General features: G+C 31.5%; 3 protein-coding genes across 7 annotated transcripts; all 3 read left to right on the top strand.

Moving 5' to 3' along the window:
- The first annotated feature begins 4,587 nt into the window (after positions 1-4,587).
- Positions 4,588-7,617, top strand: LOC107428935 (uncharacterized). Of its 3 annotated transcripts, XM_016039533.4 has the most exons (8): positions 4,663-4,711; positions 5,349-5,430; positions 5,680-5,852; positions 6,261-6,323; positions 6,434-6,481; positions 6,582-6,635; positions 7,148-7,211; positions 7,322-7,617. In XM_016039533.4, exons 3-8 carry the CDS (start codon positions 5,706-5,708, stop codon positions 7,405-7,407), a joined length of 462 nt encoding a protein of 153 aa, XP_015895019.3. In that variant the 5' UTR covers positions 4,663-4,711; positions 5,349-5,430; positions 5,680-5,705; the 3' UTR covers positions 7,408-7,617. The 3 variants fall into 3 exon arrangements, with proteins under 3 accessions (XP_015895018.3, XP_015895017.3, XP_015895019.3); XM_016039532.4 differs by lacking the exon at positions 5,349-5,430 and having other exon boundaries at positions 4,588-4,711; XM_016039531.4 differs by lacking the exon at positions 5,349-5,430 and having other exon boundaries at positions 4,608-4,760.
- A 1,322-nt stretch (positions 7,618-8,939) lies between these two features.
- On the top strand, positions 8,940-12,294 carry LOC107428942 (uncharacterized). Of its 2 annotated transcripts, XM_016039545.4 has the most exons (6): positions 8,940-9,319; positions 9,452-9,547; positions 9,645-9,863; positions 10,709-10,805; positions 10,907-10,969; positions 11,070-12,294. In XM_016039545.4, the coding sequence occupies exons 1-6, from the start codon at positions 9,026-9,028 to the stop codon at positions 11,261-11,263; spliced, it is 963 nt and encodes a 320-aa protein (XP_015895031.3). In that variant the 5' UTR covers positions 8,940-9,025; the 3' UTR covers positions 11,264-12,294. The 2 variants fall into 2 exon arrangements, with proteins under 2 accessions (XP_015895031.3, XP_024933677.3); XM_025077909.3 differs by lacking the exon at positions 9,452-9,547.
- A 2,128-nt stretch (positions 12,295-14,422) lies between these two features.
- On the top strand, positions 14,423-19,011 carry LOC107428963 (uncharacterized). 2 transcript variants are annotated; one of them, XM_048462703.2, is made up of 4 exons: positions 14,423-14,621; positions 15,489-16,281; positions 17,727-17,761; positions 17,846-19,011. In XM_048462703.2, exons 2-4 carry the CDS (start codon positions 15,960-15,962, stop codon positions 18,725-18,727), a joined length of 1,239 nt encoding a protein of 412 aa, XP_048318660.2. In that variant the 5' UTR covers positions 14,423-14,621; positions 15,489-15,959; the 3' UTR covers positions 18,728-19,011. The 2 variants fall into 2 exon arrangements, with proteins under 2 accessions (XP_048318660.2, XP_015895055.3); XM_016039569.4 differs by having other exon boundaries at positions 14,430-14,621; positions 17,721-17,761.
- Positions 19,012-21,449: the final 2,438 nt, after the last annotated feature.

Genomic DNA, 21,449 nt, shown 5'->3' with positions numbered 1-21,449 from the left:
CAATTTTTCCCCACTCTTTATGAAGAAATTATTATACATTTATTTATAAACATTTAATTTTTTTAATCTTTTCTACCAATTTTTTTAAAAATATTTAATGGTACCAATAGTCAATAGTGTTATATATATTTTTTTCTAACCAACAATATATATATGTTGAAATTTTGGTGTTATTGTCTCTAAACTATATAAATTTGCATTCTGATCCCCCTCATTAAGCCCACATATTGTAATGACCAATGTGCCTTGTACGTGCTTTTTCTTTTGGGCCCGTTTGGGAAGTGTGAGAGTTGGCAGGAAAATTGATTCTCGGATTGTAGTTTCCCAAGAATTAGTTTTCTGAAAATTAATTTTTCTTTTGTTATGTTTGGTGAATAATAGGAAAGTTGATATTTATAAATAATTAAATTTAATATTGTATAATAAATTAAGGGTAAATATGTATTTTAAAAAAAATTCAAAATTATTTTGTCCGAGATTTTCAAAATGACACATTGATAAGTAGGAACAATTTTTCCACATACTTTTCTATAATGGTGGGAATCTAATTTTCTGAACCTACACTTTTCTACCTCATAATAAATATTTAAACAAAAGAAAATCATTAATTTTCCAAGGGAATTATATTCCCACTAACTTTACCATTATCCAAACATGCCGTTAGGAAATTAATGGAAAATAGTTTAGATTCTTACGATGCAACACATATTTGAGTTCGGAGGCTAAATGCCCAAAAACAGAAAAACATTTTAAGGATGAAAGTACAAAAAAGGGTAAAGTTATATAAAACTATTGTTTTTTTACACTTGAAAATTTTAATGTGTAAACTATTAATCTAATTTTCTAACTTAATTTTTTTCTTAAATAGTATGAAATATTGAACATGTAAAATGAACAATAATATTGGATATTTGTGTATTTGAAAATGGACAATACATTTTTTTTTGGGTTATTTTAAAGGATAAAAAACCTATTAAAATATTTTGTAGCTGGAAGCAAATTTAAACCAAAAAAGAAGAAGAAGAAGAATTGTCATAAGAGGTCCCCAAACTATACTGCTAATGACACTTATGTCCTTAAATTATTTTTTTTCAACAAATTTGTCCCTAAACTTACTAATTTTTTATATCGTTAATCCTTTGCTAACTTTTCATCCAAAATTTCGTTATTATAAACGACTAAAAAAACAAAAAACCTTCATACAGTTTACGGCCTAAGCTTATAATAAATACTAAAAACACCTAAATAAATATTTTTAAATATATATTCAATAAATAAATATTTTTATCAATAATTATTTAAAAATCTTAAAAAATTATTTTTAATAGAAAATTATGAAAGTAAAATTGGAAAAGTACTTTATCTTTTGAAATATTTTTAAGAAAGACAAAATTTTTTAAATATTTACATATTGTCTTCAAAAATTTTTATTCTTAAAATCAAATGTCATTTAGTTAAGTTTCTTTTTATATGCTTCATGTATTTAATGTAAAAAAAAAATTGAATTATTAAAATTTTTAAATCATATGTGCCAAAAATTGGAAAATGTAATAGAATTTTCAAACATCAATTTCAATAATCTTTATGACTGATAAAAATCTAAAGTTATAACTTTTATACAAATCATAGTTAAATGCCATAGCATAAAAGAAGCTAAGAAAAATAAGGAGACTAGCTTGGTGCATTGTCCAATACAAGAGTAATTTGTTGATATCCTCACCAAATCATTGCCAAGAGAAAGATTTGAGAAACTTAGAACCATGTTGAATGTAATACGTAATATTGCCAAGGAAGAATATTAGACTTTGTGACAATGTTACCCATATTTTAATGTAAACCAGAGGCAAATGTATTCAAAGCCGAGGGAGATGTTTTTGTTGTTTCTCATGTTTCTTTTAAGTCATTTAGAAACTATTTTGTTTAGGGATCTCACATAGGTATTCAAGAAGACCAATAATTTATAATTAAATTTTAAAACCTAATTTAGATATCAGATTAGAAAGTTGCTTAAGGAGTTTCAAAAGCTTAACCTACTTAGGGAAGCTTGGTGATGTGGTAAGCTTGAAGTTGACCCAAATTATAACCAATGAAGTAAGTCACTTGTGTCAAACCATGAGGGGACTACTTCAACTAGAGGAAAACTATGAAAGATAAGCAAGTGTGATGAGAACCCACCTGTACCCGTGCAAACAACAACTCATTGGGGTTTTGATCCTGTACAATTGAAGACTGAATCAATTACAAAAGCATAAGATAAGATGTTTAAGGACAATCTAGTTAGCTTCATACAAAGAGTAATTAAACCTCAAGAAGGCATACTAATATCTGAAGATTCTAAACCCATAATGAGCATGCAAGTTGTAAAGGCAAAAATGGACTCGGGAAGGTATTTTGGTGCATTTAAGGACTCCAATAGCAAGGTTGGAGATTTTTGGCCTATGAACATATTTGAGCTCACCAAGAGGCCATGATATCATGCCAAGGCAGAAGCAAGGGTTTCTAAGGATGTCCAAAGGTGCACAAACTTCAACATGGCCGGATTTACATGAGTTAGTGTTAGGAATGAGTTTACTTGCAATCCACGCAAGCTTTGATCATTTCAGTCCATGGCAACGTGTGGGGATCAGTTCTAATCCTATTTGGCATCCTACATGGCATATTTGATCTGATTTAAAACCTAAATTAGCTGGTGATTCAATGAACAGCTTATTTGGAATGCTGGTCAAATACTTTCCAAATCTGAAATTTAACTTTTATTTTTGGAAATAATATTTTATTTTTAATTTTTATTTAATTGCTCGTTGGATAAATTTATTTAGGAAGTTTGAAATTTTAATATTTTTATTGTAAATTAATTAATTTCTCTTTCAAAATTAATGAATTAATTAATACAAATTACAATAAGAAAGACAAAGGGTAAAACGACAATATCCATTTCTAAAGTCCTATTGGCCAATTCTATCTATTGATTTGAGGATTTGATTTTTGTAAACCCTAGCCTATTTAAAAGGCTTTATTTCTTAATAATATTCATAACATTATTCATACAGAAAATTATTTGTGACAAAGATTTCTCTTTGTTGTCTTAGAACACATAAAACTCCATTAGAGAACTAGTGTTCTAGCTTAACTTATCAATAAGATATACCATAACCTATTGTGGTGTCTTCGATATACTAAAGTTTTAAATCACAACTTAATTAGGGGTCAAGGTGACTATTAGAATCTGAACGTAATTTTGATTCGGACTAATTTAATATGAATTTAGGAGTAAGTCGACCTAGATTCCTATTAAAGTGTCAAGTTAGCATTTGGCCATGGTCAAGACCTTGCATTCATACCATCAACTGCTTTGTTTTGGAGATTTTGATCCCCATTTGCTAAAATGGAAGGTAATCTCTTTATATTGACATTGTAGTATGTTTGTAATATGTTGGCACTAGTAATGAATGAAAAAATAAGTCCTTTTGACTCATTTTGATATTGCAAAAACACAAAAACAAAAACCTAAACCTAAACCTATCGGTTTGAACAATCACCACAACAGCTGCATTTTTGTTTCATATCCGAGAGCCAAGATTTCAACCAAAATACATAACCACAAAGCAAAATATTTCAATTTCCTCTTTAGAACCAACCTTGTCTTACTTCATAGTATAGTTTAGGGATCTTTGATGACAATAAATTTAATGCTAGAAAATCACTTAAAGATAAAATCTTTTGATATTTAGACAAATAAAAAGAAAGAAAAAACATATTTTTCCTACACTTTGTCAAAATTAAAATTTAAACTTGCCCAACCAAAAGAAGAGAAATGAAAGAAAGGAACTAAGTATCACATTTTTCTCCCCTACTTAGCTATTCCCAATTTATTTGTCAACCTTCATCCAAAATAAATAAATAAATAAAAGAAATTCAAAGAAAAGAATAAAAAAAAATTTGTCAACCATTAAGTTTTCATTTTATTTAATAAAAGAGCAAGAAAAAAAATCTATAGAATAAATGAGTAAGAATCTTTAACCATATGTTTTAATTTATTTGAAGAGTTTTTAAAAAGAAAAAAAATATTTTTTATGGTAATTAAAGAAAAAAAAATGAAACAAATTCTTAAAGAACATGAAGATAGCAACTTAAATTTTTCATGAAAAGGTAGCTTCACCAAATATCAATATTGATATTTAAGTTGAAAAAATTTTCAATAATATAATATTAAATACATCTAATTATTACTTTAAAAAAAACTAATTATTATTTATCATATGAGCAATAGATCTAATTGAAATCATTACCATTTTCGATAAATAGTAAAATTCAATATCTATTTTAAAAAGAAGGATAATAGTCTTTCCATGCCGGTCCCTTCTATTTTCGAATAATAATTTTAAATTTGAATTCCTTCGTTCAAAAATAAAATATATATCATATATAATTATATATATTTAAGAAATTTTTTGTTTGTTACTTTGAATTAATAGTTAAAAGAAATTCTAAATATGGCCTAAATTTCGAGCCTTTGGCGGCCCAAGTTTGGCGGACTCTCAAAGAATGACGTGGTGTTCCAATGAGGCCTCAAGTCTCCAGGCCCAAGACCACACCTACCGCACGATAGAAATGTGCGTGTTGCGTACAATTTAGGCTTCACACCCTGCTGGAATCGGCTCTGCAAGCTGATCCTCTATTTCTGCTTCTTAGCTGTTGGATTTCCGATCTGGTAAATAGCCCATCTCACTTTCCTTCTTTCTCTCTTTGTACTTAAACAGGTATGATACTCATCAATATAGGCGGAAATAAATTTATGTTGCAAATAGAGAAAACTAGCGTCCCTGTTATCAATTTCATATATATATATATAGATATATATTCATCTATGTCTTGATTTTTCTATTTAATTTTGATTATGGGTTTGAAAGGTTTTTCATTATCTGACTGGTTGGTCAAGTCGTGTTATCCTGTAGTGGATTCTAATGGCGCGAAATGGGTACTCGAATTTGCCACCAGAAGCTATAATCTTTTAATTTTGATGCATGATTTGTGTAGGATGTAGTTTATAATTTCTACTTTGATTGGTTCAGTTGAAAATGTTTCCACAATCGATAATTGTTATCGTCTAATCAACTGTTATATGCTTTAGCATGGAAAATTCTCAATTTAGCGCTTAGTTACGATATTCAGCAGAGTTGAGACTGGTTCCTTGACATGACAATATATGAAAGCAATCTTTTGTAAATTGTATTCACATTCTACCGCAGCTTCAAACTGTAGCTAGTTAGCTAGAAATTATGCAGTCAAATTGATTTTATATAATTTAATCTGGTGGGAAAATGATGATAAGGCTTTTAACTTTACAGGTTAATGTAAAAGTATCAGCTTAGAGAAGTGCAATTGAATTGAAGGTTTTGATATGAATGAATAGAAAGTTACGGTGATAGGGTACGGAATGACTTATAACCTGTAGTTGCTTATTTTGATTTGCACTTTGTTAGTTTATATTCACTTGAAACTTTAGTTTTGTTGTTTTAATCGATTGACTGCCATAAATGATCAAGCTCATCTTATTTTAGAAGTAATTTATTTGTAGTTCGAAAATTATAGAAAACTCTCATAATGACAATGCATGGAAATGGCTCTACCTGTTTACATTTGCTCGTGATGAATAATGTCACTTGTCTACTTTTGCAGGGGCCACCTGTACTCAGAGCACAAAAATGTCAGGTACAAACATTGAGGATGTAAAGGAACAAGAGCTTGCTGATGATGCACTTAAAAATAAGGTTGATGGTGACGAACCGGAGGCAAACCTAAATGCTTTGGATAAACATGATGATAGCCCCATGCCTTCGCCTCAGCAGGAGGTATACTGCTCTATCTGTATATAATAATACCGTGTTGGGTTTTGTTTGTAGTAAGTAATGGCCTTTTGATATAATTTGAACTTACTAAAACATCCTTTCTGATTTCGTCCTTGTCATTTGTTCAATCGAAAGATTTCTTTAAAAATATTTTAGATGGTTGTTATCTCATATCTAGTGCTGTGGAGTACCACATAAGAAATGAACATGTTCACTTTTGCTTTATTTGATGTCTGTGAATTCCAAACTGTGATTAGTAATGATGTCAGAATAATTTCTCAGCTTTGTGTGCACTTTGCCTGTTAATAATGAACAGGCAGAATCAGTTTGCTTTTAAAGTATTCATGATTTTGTCATGTTCATCATGTGACTTATGTGGTCTTTAATTGTCTATAATTCTGTCTTCTGTAGGAGGAAACTATCAAGAAAAAATATGGGGGCATTATGCCAAAGAAGCCTCCACTGATATCCAAGGTAAATGTTAATTCTTTTCCTTCATCTTTCTTCTCTCTTTCTGGAGGTGTTAAACCAGATTTGTTTTACCAATTGAATATCACTCAAAACAATATGTTATTTGCTGGCAGGACCACGAACGTGCTTATTTTGATTCTGCTGATTGGGCATTGGGAAAGGTATTCAATTGGATTGTGTAATTACTTTGCTTATCTTGGTTATGCAATCTGAAGTTCAAATTTCTATTGTCTTAGTCAATCTTTTGAACATGTTCAACAGCAAGGGGCACAAAAGCCTAAAGGACCACTTGAAGCACTTCGCCCCAAGTTGCAGGTATTTGATGCTTCATGATAACTTATTATCTAGTTTGCTTAAGCTACATACAACCAGAGTCAAATTACTTTTTAGGGTTACTGATCTTTATATTAAGTGCAGACTTTGACACAATAAAAAAATGCATATTATTTAAGTCTTGAAATATTTTTTTGGCTCAATTGTCAGGAAGTTTGGGTTTTTCCACATTGAATTGGGTTGGCATCACATTTTTGATTTTTTTTATGACCTTTGTGTCCAGAAACCTGAGGATTACCTAGGAGGATTAGTCATCATTGTCTGTTGTCCGCTCAAATAAAAAGCATTAACACACTATGAAAGTTTTCGTTTTCCTTCCAGATCATGTTCAATTACTTCCTAGTTTAATTGTATAAGGGGTGTTGTGTTTCAATTAGTCAGTTAGTAGGGCAAGCAATGTGTTGACTACCGTTGTTGTATATATTTTATCTCTGTGTCTAACAATGTATATACTGAGATGGCTTTCTTCCTCTTGTCTGTACTACGTCCATCAGCCCACTCCACACCAACAAGTGCGATCAAGGCGTTCAGCGTATGCTCCTTCAGATGATGGTGAAGGTATAGGCAGTCGATTATCATATTTTTTTCAGGAGCAGTGCCTTTTCTGCTCTGTGTCCTTTTTTTGAAGAATTTCGTTATTTAAGCTTGTTTCCCTTTTCTAACATTAGATGACATTGAAATTACATCCGAGGATCAAAGCTGCTCTGTTGATGGTGATGACAACAACAACAACAACACTGCTGCTGCGAATTAGAGCTGCCTGTATTTTAGAGCTTAATCAACTACTGATAACATGTTTTTGAAATTGGAATCTGTCCTCCAAATATTTTCTCTAATGCTTCTGTGAATAAGCAGTGAATAAGCAGAACATTATAAATTTTTGTACCTGTTGTAACATGAATCACATTGCCAATACCCACATGTAGATCATGATAAAGATAAATTCATGTTCTTGAATTGCATACGAGTCCTATTTACTCGTTTTTGTATATCTAGTGGCAAGATTCTGAAACCTGATCAGTTTCAAGGAAGGATAATTCACAATTTCACTCCCCATGTGTATAATCAATTTAAATTATATATTCTTTTTGGAAGGGGCAAAGATATTAATATTGAGTTTAGAAGGTAGACTTTGTTTAAGATAATTTTTACTTGCGCACATTAGCTTTTCTAAAAAAGCTTCATGAAACTGTTTTGGATGCTTGAAACTTTTCTAATAACTATCGAAAGGCTAGTTTCATTGAGCTTTATCAGTGAAAAATAGTATTTCATAAGTCATGTTAAACGGAGTGAAAAACTAATTAGATGTTTTATTATGATAAAAATGGCTAATACCATCCTAAAGAGGTTAAAATAAAAATTTTTAAAACAATCTTTTGTATTCATTATTATTATTTTTATTTTTATGTATGCTCTTTTCTCTTTCTTCAACTAAGTAGTATTTGTAAATGATCTCATTCAAACCTAATTTGATAAGGTTGAATTTTGGGTTTTTAACTATTCAAAATAATATATATTTTGTTTGATAATTTTTTTTTTTTAGTTATTTGTACCATTTAGTGTGGTCTAAATTTTATTATATGCTCATATGTTTATTTATTATATAATTTTATAGATTTTTATTTTATGCTGTCTTAGAATTATTATACACATCACGAATACCATATAATGATATTAATAATGATGATGATAATGATAATCATAAGAATAATAATAATAAATTTTTTTTAAAGGGTGTGAAGAGAAAACTCTTGAGGTTTTAGTAAATTTATATTAATCAAGTTTACCAAAAAAAAAAAAAAAAAAAAAAGGGGCATATGAAATTCTTTGTGTGATGTAAGCTATCGTTTTAAACGACAACGTTTTTATAAGGAAAATTTCATTTAAACTTTTTTAAATTTTATTCGAATTATATTTAGATTTTATACTGCTGAAAAATATAATTAATTTTTATTTGATAATTTTTATCAATTAATTTTAATAATTAATTAAAAAATTAACAATAAAAAATTATAATTATATTTTATAATATTATTTAATAAAAATGTTAGTTTTCATCATTTTATTTTCATCTTTTATCAGATGAGCTTGTTTTTCATTTACATAGGAAAGTGTTGAGGTAATAGTAAATTTATATTAATCAAGTTTAAAAAAAAAATGAAATTCTTTATGTTATGTAAGCTATGAGGCCTTTTATGCATTTAAAACGACAATGTTTCTGTTAAAAATAATAATAAAAAAATCATTTAAATTCTTTTTATTCTATCCTAATATTGTCCCTGGTTTCCGCCATTCAAATCTTAACAGTCTGACACCAACAGCAGGAGCACACCAAAGCGACCCAAAAAAAAAAAATAATAATAATAATAATAATGTTTCATTCTTCTTCGCTTCTTCCATCGCTGGTCCATTTTGTCTCCATCACTCAATCCTCATCTACCAATACTCCACGTGTCAACTTCACAGAGACTTCCAATACTTCGGGTCGGGTCATCGTCGATGAACCGAATAGAACCAACGGCAAGTCTCTCTCCCGGAGCTTGCCCTGTATCGGTAGCTCATGTTTCTGCGGAAGAAGACGCTTCATGGAAGCAGCAACAGCCACAGCTTTCTTCCCCATTTGCCCCGCAAGCGCTTCCCAATCCGATTCTCTCTCCGACTATGCCGTACGCAAAAAACTTGAACTGAATAATGAATTTTGTAATGGGTTTTAGATTCTTGATTCTATTTTCTTGGAAAACTGGAAAAGAAGGGGAAGGAATTTGTAATGGGTTTTCTTTTTATGTTATTTTATATAGTCAATATTGAAGAGGGTTCATCCTCCCAGACCAGATTGGTACGAGGAATTCTACGCTTTGGTTTTGAATACCGGCATGAAATCTTATGAAGAAGAGGTTAATGCAAATTATGTGGTCGAAACTAATAAGGTTCAGATTATTTAGTTTTATGCAGCTTTAACTATGCTTGATTCTGTTATACTATATGGGGAAGATTGCAGGTTACAAGTCACAGCTATTTGCTAATCTGAAGGGAAAGGGTGGGAAAGTTTTGGAGATTGGGATTGGAACAGGTCCTAATATGGGATACTATGCTGGGAATAATGGTGTTGAGGTCATTGGCATTGATCCAAACAGAAAGATGGAAAAATATGCAAAGGCTGCAGCCATGGATGCTGGTCTGCCGTTTCCCAATTTCAAGTTTATACAAGCAGTAAGTTAGCTTCCAAACTTGTTATGGATGATTGTAACTTGTGCCTGAAAATTTTGTATACTCGAAATATGTGGCACTTTGAATTAGTCATTTTGAATTGATTGATCTGTCCTCTTTAGTAAGTTGTTCTCATTCTTAGGTATCATCGGTGAGCATTCATATGAACTATCAAATAACGATGATTCTTTTTTTTCTTTTCCTTTCTTTTTTTTTTTTGGGTAATAATCGGCATTGGCGTCTTGCCATATTACCGTATGTCTTGGAACTTGGGTAGCGGAAGATAAAGAAGCATAGCATTTGTCAGTTCGGCTGCAGTCTCGACTGTTAAGTAATGATGATTCTTAAATAATGATGAGTCTTTGAGCACTAGAATGGTTAAACAAATTTGAATATTGCATTAATTTTCTATGTTCTTTACTTTTATATGTAACTGTTAGCTGGGTATACCTAAAAAATGGTTGAAACATTAGTAAGGGTATGTTGTTCATCAATATATTTGCAAATTAATTACTAAAGTTGCTAATTTGTTTAATAGGCGTGCTGGGACACCAAAATATTTATCAAATGTTGTGATTATGATAGATAAATAAAACTCTGTGACAAGTCAATTAAAATTTGTCATATTCTTTACCTTATCATTGTTTGTCTAATGCCATGGGAGTTGGGACCATAAATGTTTGATAGCCAAATACTGTTGTACATTTCTGAATTGTATAATATCATTACTTTTTTATAATTTTTTTTTATAATTATATTATTTTATTTCTTTTTTATATATGTTTTTTGGTTGTAAGAGTGAACTGGAAGGTTGCTTTTTAGATTTTGAAGGCTTTGGTCTTATTCAGGTTGGGGAGGCTATCCCCTTAGATGATGCTTCAGTTGATGCTATTGTTGGAACCCTTGTTTTGTGTTCGGTTAAAGATGTCAACTTGACCTTGAAGGGTAATTGCTAGAGCCTAGAACATCTTTTCATAAATATATGGGATTGAAAATTACTTTTTACCTGCACCAAAAATGAATTTCTCTGTTTACTACTTTCTCAGAAGCGAAGAGAGTGCTGAGACCAGGTGGGCTTTACCTATTTGTGGAGCACGTGGCAGCAAAAGGTAGTAACATGAGCCAGTGAACCTGTTAGATTCAATAGCAAAACAAAAATTTCTACTTCTCTATGTTATTGTCATTGCCACACTTTTATGACTGCTGCAGATGGAACAAGTCTAAGATTCATACAGAGTGTCCTTGATCCATTGCAACAGACTGTTGCTGACGGATGTCACCTAACCAGGGAAACAGGTAAGAATATATTTGAAGCTGGGTTTTCATATGTCCAGCTCAATATGGCTTTCTTATCTAATGCCTCTCTTATAATCCCTCATGTGTACGGAATAGCTAGTAAGTAATAGTAATACCATATTGTTCTACCAGACAGGCCGGGGACTGGCTAAATTGTATTATATTATTTTAAAATTAGTCAAATATGATTACGCCAAATTTAAAATGGTTCAGTCATATATTAAACAGGAGTAAACTTTATGAGCATATGAAGAAATGACGAATGGAGTAAAGATTTCATACTCCTATACTGAATTTATATGTACCAAGTATAATAACATGGTTTCCTCATTCAGTATAGAGTAATTTCGACAAAGCGTTGCTGGCGTCTTTGTTGAGCAGCTCTGAATGAGATAAAATATATATTATACAACAGTAGCACACCCAATTTAGTGGGCGGCCCAATTAAATTAGGCTCGTCTGAGACAAAACCTCTAAAGATTGTTTCCTTCTCGTCATTCAGCCATAAAGAATTGAATTATATTATAGTTTGGGCCAGAAAACGTTAAATGTACTCTACAAGAGATTGTTTGCGGGCTGCTTTTCAGTCTAAAGAAGAACACTTTTGTATACCCTGTATGTGAACCTGAAACTAACCATAGTGGTTCACCAATAAATAAATAAATAAATAGGTAAACACTAGCCAGAGTGGAGAATCTTGTATTACATTTGATATTATTGGAAGATATTATTTTGGTGTCTCTCTCGGCTCTCCATGTCCTCCAATGAATCCTCTTCACTTTTGGAGGAATGCGTGGTGGCACCTGGGACAACAAGATTCGGGTTGTGTGCGTCTCATGTGAAAACCCTTAGAGACAAAGTTGAACCAGACAATTAGTCTTGCCTAATTCCAGGATACCAAATATATATATATGTTATAAGAACCAAATAGTTATTTATTAAACCAGATTGAGAGGTCCACCTATGGGATTAGAGAAGAAGATATTTGTTAATGACTATTTATTTGTTCATGATCATTTATTTCAAATTAAGAATAGTTATTTGTTAATGATTATTTATTTATTTATCTGTAATGGTTATTCGTTAATGATTAACTTGGAAGTATATATTTTTGGTGAATGATTAAGTTGGAAGTACAGGTAGATGTAGTAGGTGGGTTTTTCATTATTATAAACATACATACATACGTATATATATATATATATATATATATATTGTATAATATTTAATATTTGTGTTGTATTCATCAGCAATATTATAGTCCAATGACAATCTTGCCCCACTCAGCTGTGGGTGGCAAATGTACCTCCTGGCATGCTGAAGAGGGGTTAAATATGCAGGGTTGTCATTATGTTTGGAAGATTTATATGATTCCCCCTAAACTTTCCTCCGGCCTGCTTAGTGTGGAAAATAATGTGTGTATTAGAAACCTTATTGAGTTTTTGTTGAACAAATACTATAGTTCAAAATTGAGTGATTTTAACTCAAAATATTAAATAATTAGAAGAGACACACATGTTAAAAACTAAATGAGACTAAACGTAGACAAATAAAATTGTATTGGAAAACAACATTGATGATTCTACATGCACATTTTTTTTTTTATTATTATTATTATTATTATTATTGTTATTATTGATGTTTTGGACATCTTACTCTTTTTTAATTTTTTTGCCTGACACCCATCATCACATAATCATTACATCACCCTTATATTTCTATCAGTAATGCTACCATTAACAAAATGATGACTAATAACATTTTCTAATTAAATTTTTGTCTGTCCAAAATAATATGCAAACAAACAACTACAAATTTTGGGGGCCAAAAAAAAAAAAAAAAACACAAAAAGCTAATACAAATTTTGTAGACTTGACATAAGTTTATTTAACTCTACTGCATCGTATGCAGAAAATGATAAAAATGAAATCTATCGATCCATTTGAGTAAAAAATAAAATAAAATAAGATCTATTAGCTCAATTTTTTGCTGGATTCACTCTGAAAATAGAAAGAAAAAAAGCTCCAAGATGCGTTTATTCATTGGTAACCCTTTGTCTTTGTCCATCATATCAAAGGTCACTGCTGTTAGGGTTACAAGAGTCCTCATCATCGGCCGCATTGTAGCAACAATAATAAAGTAATTGCCACAAAAATAATGCAAACAGTAGATAACAAAATATTTACTATATATGGATATAACCTAAGTTATTGGTTTATATTTTTTTTTAATAATTATTGGTTTACATATGTCAATATAGTTGACATATTCATATAAAAACATCTCCAATTAAAATATAAATTGTAAAAATAAACATGTTATATAAATAATATATTAGTGTTTTTAAAACATTGTTTTCTAATAGTAATGTTTAAAATGAATATAAGTTAATGTACCTAAATATTATCATAATGAATATTCACTTTTAGATATTGTAAAGGTTTTTCAAAATTAATTTTTTTTTAAAAAGTTATTTTTTTAATTAATAAAATATATATCAATAGATGATATACATAGCTTTTGTGCACATTACAATTAGAGAATAACATTTAAATATAAAAAAATATCAATTTAGATATCACACAAAAAGTAATCCATACATACCACTGAAGGGTTCAGTGCTCTAACCTAATTATTGATAAACAAACAATTAAATTGATAGTGAATAAAAAATAAATAAACCAATTAAATATTACTATATTATTTAATAAAAAATTCAATAAATATTTTAATAAGTTTAACATTATTAAAATGAAAAATGAGAGTTTAGTGGTATAAATACAAAATTGTTTACCAAAAGCATTTAGCAACTGAATGTGGCATAATAATATGTCAATATTAATGAGGCTTGTTAAGATTCTAAGTATAATTTTTGAATTTGTAAATGTGACAACTAGATGGTTTCTTTCCATTAAGCGATAACTTCTCAATTGTATGATTTGATCAGTAATCTTGCTAAATAATTTGATCCCTTTATTATTATTATTATTAGTATTAAATTTTAATCAAAATTTTAATCTTCTAATTTTTTAAATTTGGAGCAAAGTATGCCATGAAATAGTCTAGTAATGAAGCCACTTATTTGCCTTCTTTTGTTTTGTTTTGTTTTTTTTGTTTTTTTTTTTTTTTTGGTCCTTTAGAATAATGATTCAAGTTCAAATCTAAACGTTACTATAATGAAAAAAAACAAAAAAATTGGAGCAAAACTGATGGCACATAGAAGAACGTTGCCCAAGGTAAAAAAACAAAACCAAAATATGTTTGCTACTCTAGAGAGCATAAATCAACATAATTGTTGGATGGAGTAGTATAAACGGCATTACATGAGAAATGAAGGGTCTAATTGCAAAAAGGCGATGTTCCTTCCTCTCTCTCGTTCCCTCGTATATTAGGGTTTTCCACACAACCAGTTGCCAAGACGGAGCATTTCTACCGGCTATGTGGTTCTTCACAAACGTGCAAATGGTATCTCTTTCTCCCTTTCTACGTTAGTGTTTTAGCAACTTAAATAATTTCAATTAAGTACTTCCCTTGTCTCTTCGCTTCGCTTAGTGAGTTTTGCATCAATTTTAGCTGATAAGTCTGTTTTCTTGGTAAAGGAGAAAGGAAAATTTTGTGGGTTCTGTTGAATAATGTGTTGAAAAAAAAAAATTTGCCCATTTATGTTTTCTTGGATTTTACGAGAAATTTGAAGATATGCACTGTTGCTATTGTTTGAATTTTAGTTTTACTAAGCTCGAAGACAACCCTCGGGTTTAGGAAAAAAGGGAAAAGACTTATTGACTCATATTGAAAAATTAATTCTTTTGTTACTACTTTTGGTGTTATGAAATTTTGTAGCTTATAATTATGATGTAAGTTTTTTATGTAAGAATGTGGTTAGTCCAGGGTTTTGTTATGGTGGTTAATATATGCTGTAACTAAATTAGTAGTATGAACAGTGGTTCAGTTTTAGGGAATGGCTCCTTTGTTCGTTTTTCTTCTATGCTTTGTGTATATACGTAATATTATTATTATTATTATTATTTTTAACACTTGAAATATATGTACTGAAGCATGTTTAATTTGAATTTTAATTATCTTTTTAAAATTTTAGTTGAAGTGGTTTGATATTACCCATTGGAATTAAATACACAGTCGGGATTATAAAATAACTTTAGATAAGGATAGTAGAAAACAAATAGAGGATCTTAATTCCAATGTTAGTCTAGGCAACATCTGATTGACATTATCTCTCTTGGCATATTTAAATATTAATTTGTTGAGATCCAAATGCATTATTTTGTTGTTTATGTCTGAAACCAACATCTTATACATTTGTTTTCATGGTAGGTTTGCCACTGTGACCAATATTGAAGTTTTGAAGAATGTTTATTTTCCTGAAGATTTTTGGTGGATTATAAGCAGAGTTCATATCTGGTACTGCTGGTACCGGTGAAGAATAGTACTGAAGTTTTACAAAGGAACTGCTGATTCTTAGTAGTTGAGTTATAGACTGAAATGTAGAGAGTTGTCTAACTTTTTTAAGCTTTGGATGTACAATCCTACTGTTCACTTATATGTTGCATCGTGTTGATGTAGTAGTTAGCAGTTTGCATCATTGAATGTGACTTATTTTGGAAATTCTCTCTTCTTCCTGTAAGTAGTGAAGTCTATCTGGGTTGGCTACTGCTGAACTTTGTAGATGTTGATAGCAAGCGGAATTGGTATTGGCGAGTTTTATAGAAAATAGCTAAAACGGGGTCGCTTTGTTGTGTGGCTTCAAGGCCACATGGATCACATACGGCCAATAGGGACTGGTCAATGGGTCCACATGAGCCTTATTGGCGAACTAATACTAGCTTCTCGCCACCCCCATCAAGATGGGATTTCCAATTTCAATCCGATGGGCTACAATATGGTTCACATGATGGCATCCAACTATATGGATCTTCTAGATCATCAAACAGTAAGGAAAGTAGAAGCTGGGTGAGAGGCAACCAACTCTATAACCATCATTATTCTGCATCTGATGGTGCTGGGATGTTTCTGAGTAGTTCATCTGACCTTTCTCAGGGTCCTCAGTGGACTCCTCCAGCAATACAGGAAATCAGTGTCGAGGATTTTGAATCTGCAACAAGGAGAGGTAATCTAATTTAACTGTGCATTTCTATTAGATATCGCTGGATGCAAAACAGCGGTAGAGTATTGATATAGCTTTCTGAGGATCAATTTCTGTTTCTGTCTTCAATCTGGGATCTGAAAGGGTGCATTAATACAATGTAAACAATGTCTCATTTTATCCATTAGAACTTTATTTGTTCAGTCAAATGGTTCTATCTATGATATTTCTTTATTGCTTAAGAGTTAGTTATAACATTTCGCTTTCTGGAGACCAAACAATTGATGTTCTTATCTTGGTTTACCCAATTTTTCATTATTTGGAGCATGGAATTCTCATTGGTTTTGCCCCTTTTTTTTTTTTTTTTTTTTTTTTTTTTCAATATATATATTTTTTTCTCTCTTCTTCTCCAAGTCCTGAACTGCTTATGAATATTGATTTGGAATTTAGACAGATGATCTCTTCCCCATTCTTTGCATGTGCTTGAGTTGATGCATATGACATAACAATACAATAATATTTTGGATTTCATTTTCTTTGATTCCTTTTCATTCTTATTTCTTTTATTTTTTAAGTGCAAGGGCTGAATGAGAAGTGTGGAGTTGAAACTTTTAGCTCAGTGATTTCTTTAGGTTTTCTGTAGGATGCCAAACCATTGAAGTCCAAAATTATTTAATCCATGGTATCATAGTACAGGCTTGCGTTATGGGTGTACTGCTTGATAAATTTTCTTTAATCACCCATTATTAAGATTACTGCCTCCAAATGTCGTGTCATTTTCATCATCCCATATAGTGAACATCCTGCATATTTTCTGACTGACCCTTAGGGATACTGGTTGTTACTAGTCAGGTGTTCTCTTATGGATTTTATTATTGTTATTTGCAGCGCAGGTTTTTTGTACTGACTTTGGCACTCATCTTTGTATACTCTAGCTATCTATATATCCATCTTTGTTGTAGCCACCTATCATGTTTTTGTTTAAGATAATATTTGAAGGAAAATTTAATTTAGCTGTTGGTTTTAATTCATACCATAGAATACATGTTTAATATTGATTCAAAGGGGTTCATCATTTTGCAAAATCTGCATGATTAGACTGTAGAATGGTTTTACAAAGTAGAAACTGTTGTAGCGTGTATTATTGTTAAAACACTCTAATTTGAATCAAAAACTTGTTCATATAACTTTTTGTTAAGATTCTATACACATTATATTTATGAATTCTCAATTTATTTTATTTTTGTTATGATGTTAAAAATCTTATAGGATTAAACTTTTAGAACATTTATGCCCATATTAACTTTTTCTATCTCTAGAATGTTACTGTGAGTCTGACATGTTCTTCAAGTTGCTTTTTGCCTTAAAAATAACAAAATATTCATCATCTCATTTATCATTGTTGTTGTTTCCAATTTTCACTGCATTGACTGAACAGTTTCACTACCTTTCGGACTTGCTAGGTGTAGCTTTTGGGCTAGCATCCTTTAGACCTACCATGGAGGTATTGTATCAGATTGAAGCTCTCTGTTGTCATCAAACCAGATAAAATCTTTCTGCATATTCTTACGCAGATGAAATATTGCAGGGAACCTCGGAATATCTCGATAGTGGGGGCTCTACTTCATCCCATTCAGAGAGTAGTGAGTCAGAACCAACAGTCAAGTCATGCACATCCTCTCATTGTACCTTCTCAAGTCGTCGTTCTTTTATGTCTAAACCAATTCATCCCTTGTCCCTTCCAACACAAACACCCCCTAGGGAGGAATCTGATCTAACAGCTGCTGGGTTGGCAGAGTTCGATGCTGCTACTCAAAGAGATGCCCACCGCTGGAGCAGTGCTAGCAGCAGCATTGACTTTGCAGATGTTTCTGAGTCATTTGAGTCTGAAATATGTAGCCGATCATGTAATCCCTCTGATGGTTTTAGATGTGGATTGTGCGAAAGGTTTCTTTCTCAAAGATCACCTTGGAGTTCGCGTAGGATAGTGAGAAGTGGAGACATGCCGGTCACAGGGGTCCTTTCTTGCCTACATGTTTTTCATGCCGAATGCTTAGAGCAAACCACACCTAAGACACGCAAAAGTGATCCTCCCTGCCCCGTTTGTGTAAGGTTAGAGGAAGAAAGTTTCTTTGACCAGCGAAGCTTTACACGAATGAGGAATGGACTCCCTAAGATTAGACCATTTTGTGAGGAAGGGCCGTCAAGGCCATGGGGCTGTGTGCAAGTGGGAGATTGTGTTGAGGGTGCTTTGCATGTGCCTCCACGCAATACTATGCTGCTGCTTAACAGGAATCGTGTTAAAAAGAATCTATCTATGAAGGGTAATAATTCAAGCAAGGAATTTCCTGGTAAGTTAAAGAAAAGTGGCTCCCATTCTTCACAGCAATTGAGTGGAATATCGGTTGATCGGGGAGCAGTTGGGTCTTCAAAGCTGAAGATGACAGCTGGGCCAAGTATGAAGGGCTAAAGAATTATGTAGATAGATGGAAACATTAAATTTTCTCTGGAAAGCTATCCTTCTCAATGCTTGTAGCTTGCTTGGTTCCAGGTCAGTTTGATGGAATATATTCTTTTCTTAAAGACTGGATAACTTTGATCAGTTGTATAGATTTGATCTAGTAGGGAACTATGGATTTGAAACCAAACCTTGATGTTTCTTGGTTCACATTTTTTTGTCTTTGGTTTCTTTGATTGTGGATGGAAGTTCTAAATGCTATTATTTTGTTCGGGTTTGTTGTTTCTATTCTAAAATATCGTTGTTTCTGGGTCACAAATTCTATTCTCAAATATGCATTTACAGTTGTTTTAGGTTATGAATATTTTTCTAATTGAATTTGATGGAATAATTATCAATTCAACAGGCACATGGTAGAAGTGTTGCTCGCTAATTAGATAGTTGATTTATAATTTTTTTTTGTTGTTTTTTTTTTTTTTTTTTTGGGGTTTTGCTTATTTTTATTTTTATTTTTGTGTGTGCGCTTGTGCATGTGTTGGGTGTGTGTGAAGGACGGGGAAAGAAGGCCCAAAACAACTACAAAACCTTATCTTGGGATGACATAGCATCCACAGTCTAACTTGAGCAAACCACAAACACCATTTTGAGCTTTCTCCTACAACAACTGTGCTGGAATCTAATTCAATTTTGATATTTTGAAACCCACAATTATGATAGAATGCGGCTACCTTTCCTAAGGTTGAAGGCAAAGCCCGCTAACCAACAACAATTATAAGTTATAATCTCTAATTAGATCTAGCTCCAGCCGTTAAGAGCTATTATTAAAGCTGCCATCCATGCTAAAGCTTTACCCTGCCTTAGGAGTCCTCCAAGCAATCTAAGAAGGATCTGCAGTTTTATGAATGAGATTTGGAGCTCTAGCCAATGTCCGTGGTATAGCTTTTAATAATTTGATCAGGATTCCTAGGTGCTGAAAATCTCCTTAATTATAAGCCTGCATCACCATTTCCATACCATCCGGTAGCCCAAAACAAAATCCAACATCCAGTCCATGAAAATCAGTTTTGTACCCCTTAATAAAATTGTTTTTGGACAAATTTCATAAGGATCTTTTTAGGTTTGACATAATTATATTTGGACGGAATAGGCCTTTTTTTTTTTTTTTTTCTCTCTCAAAATTCATATGTAACCGCAAATGTTTTGAAATTTATTAAAGGATATTCTTAAGGATATTCTTATTCTTCATTGACATTTTCCTTTTATAAAAGTACAAAACTGTTAATGTAGTCAAAGGGTAAATAGTATGACTTGAAATTCTTCATTGACAAACCTTTCTATTTTTTTTTTTTTTGAAGGGATCACAAATAATACCAATTTAGGTCGATTCACATCTAAATCTGTATTGTATTAGTTTGGATCTCAATTAAGTTCAAGTTCTTATGGAGAAACTTTAACCCCTAACTAATCTGTAATTAAAAAACTTGGTATAATGAAAACGCCACAATAGGTTATGAAAGTTTTATTGATAAGACAAAACTAAAACACTTACTCTCTAATGGTGTTTTAGGTGTTAAAAGAGAACTAAAAGAATTTTATCTCATAATTAATTTACTAAATAATATTGAAGGTAATTTTTCATTGAAAATAAGTCTTTAAATAGGCTTGAAAGAACAAAATGAAAAACCTAAAAATTAAGACAAAACCGACCATACATTGACACATTCCTAATGTGGCCGAAATTCCATTCATTTCCTAATATAATTTTGATTAATTAATTCATTCATTTTGAATTAGGAATTAATTAATTTACAATTGAAATCATAAAATAATAGTTTTTCTAAGTTGATTTGTCTAGTAAATAAATAAATAAAAACCAATAAAAGACTAATTTCCTAAAACAAAAAGTCCAATTCAAATTAGGAAACTAGTTGACTAGTTTGACTACTAAACTAACTTTGACAAAGTTTCAGCTTGTAAAGGCTCCAAATCAAATCCTTTATGCCATGTAGGATGCCAAATAAGATTAATTATGATTCTCATACATTGCCCTTGATTGAAACAAAGAGAAAATGCTAAATCAACAAAATACAATAAAGCCAGCAACAAAAACAGCAATTTCAGCCAAAAACTCCTCCTATTCGCAAATGCCTTCTTTGATTGCTTTTACTTCTTCCTTGACTTGTTTCCATGAACTCTTAATACTATCAATTGAGTTCAAAAAGTGTTGAACCCATTCTGTACTATCCGAAATCCATAATTGCACTAAAACAGCTATTCAGCTCCTTATCGGCCTTTACCACCTTAATGCATAAAACAAATCTTGTATCTTCGGATATGGATAAACCCTTTTAAGAATTGATAACTCCCTATATGAATCCAACTGGCTCGTCTTTAAATCTCTTGACTTGTGCTCTAGTGATTGGCCCGATCTTTATCTGTATTGGATTAGTACTCCAGCAGGTAGTCGGTTATACGGGCATGGGTAGATTCTTATCATTCCCCTCCTCTTGAAAAGGGTTTGCCCTAAAATCAAAATCATCACTTGTAGCAAAAGGAGATAAGTCAGCAATATTAAATGTAGCACTAACATTTACTCACCTGTTAAGTCAAGCTTGTAAGCATTTTCATTGTTCCGCTCCAAAACTTGAAAAGGTCCATCCCCACGCGGCATAAACTTAGGCTTTCTTTGTTTGGAAAACCTCTCCTTTAAATGTAATCAAACGCAATATCCTGG

The sequence above is a fragment of the Ziziphus jujuba genome, chromosome 12 (assembly GCF_031755915.1).
Source record: "Ziziphus jujuba cultivar Dongzao chromosome 12, ASM3175591v1".
NCBI classification, from domain to species: Eukaryota; Viridiplantae; Streptophyta; class Magnoliopsida; order Rosales; family Rhamnaceae; genus Ziziphus; species Ziziphus jujuba.
This window is presented reverse-complemented; position numbering and strand designations above follow the sequence as displayed.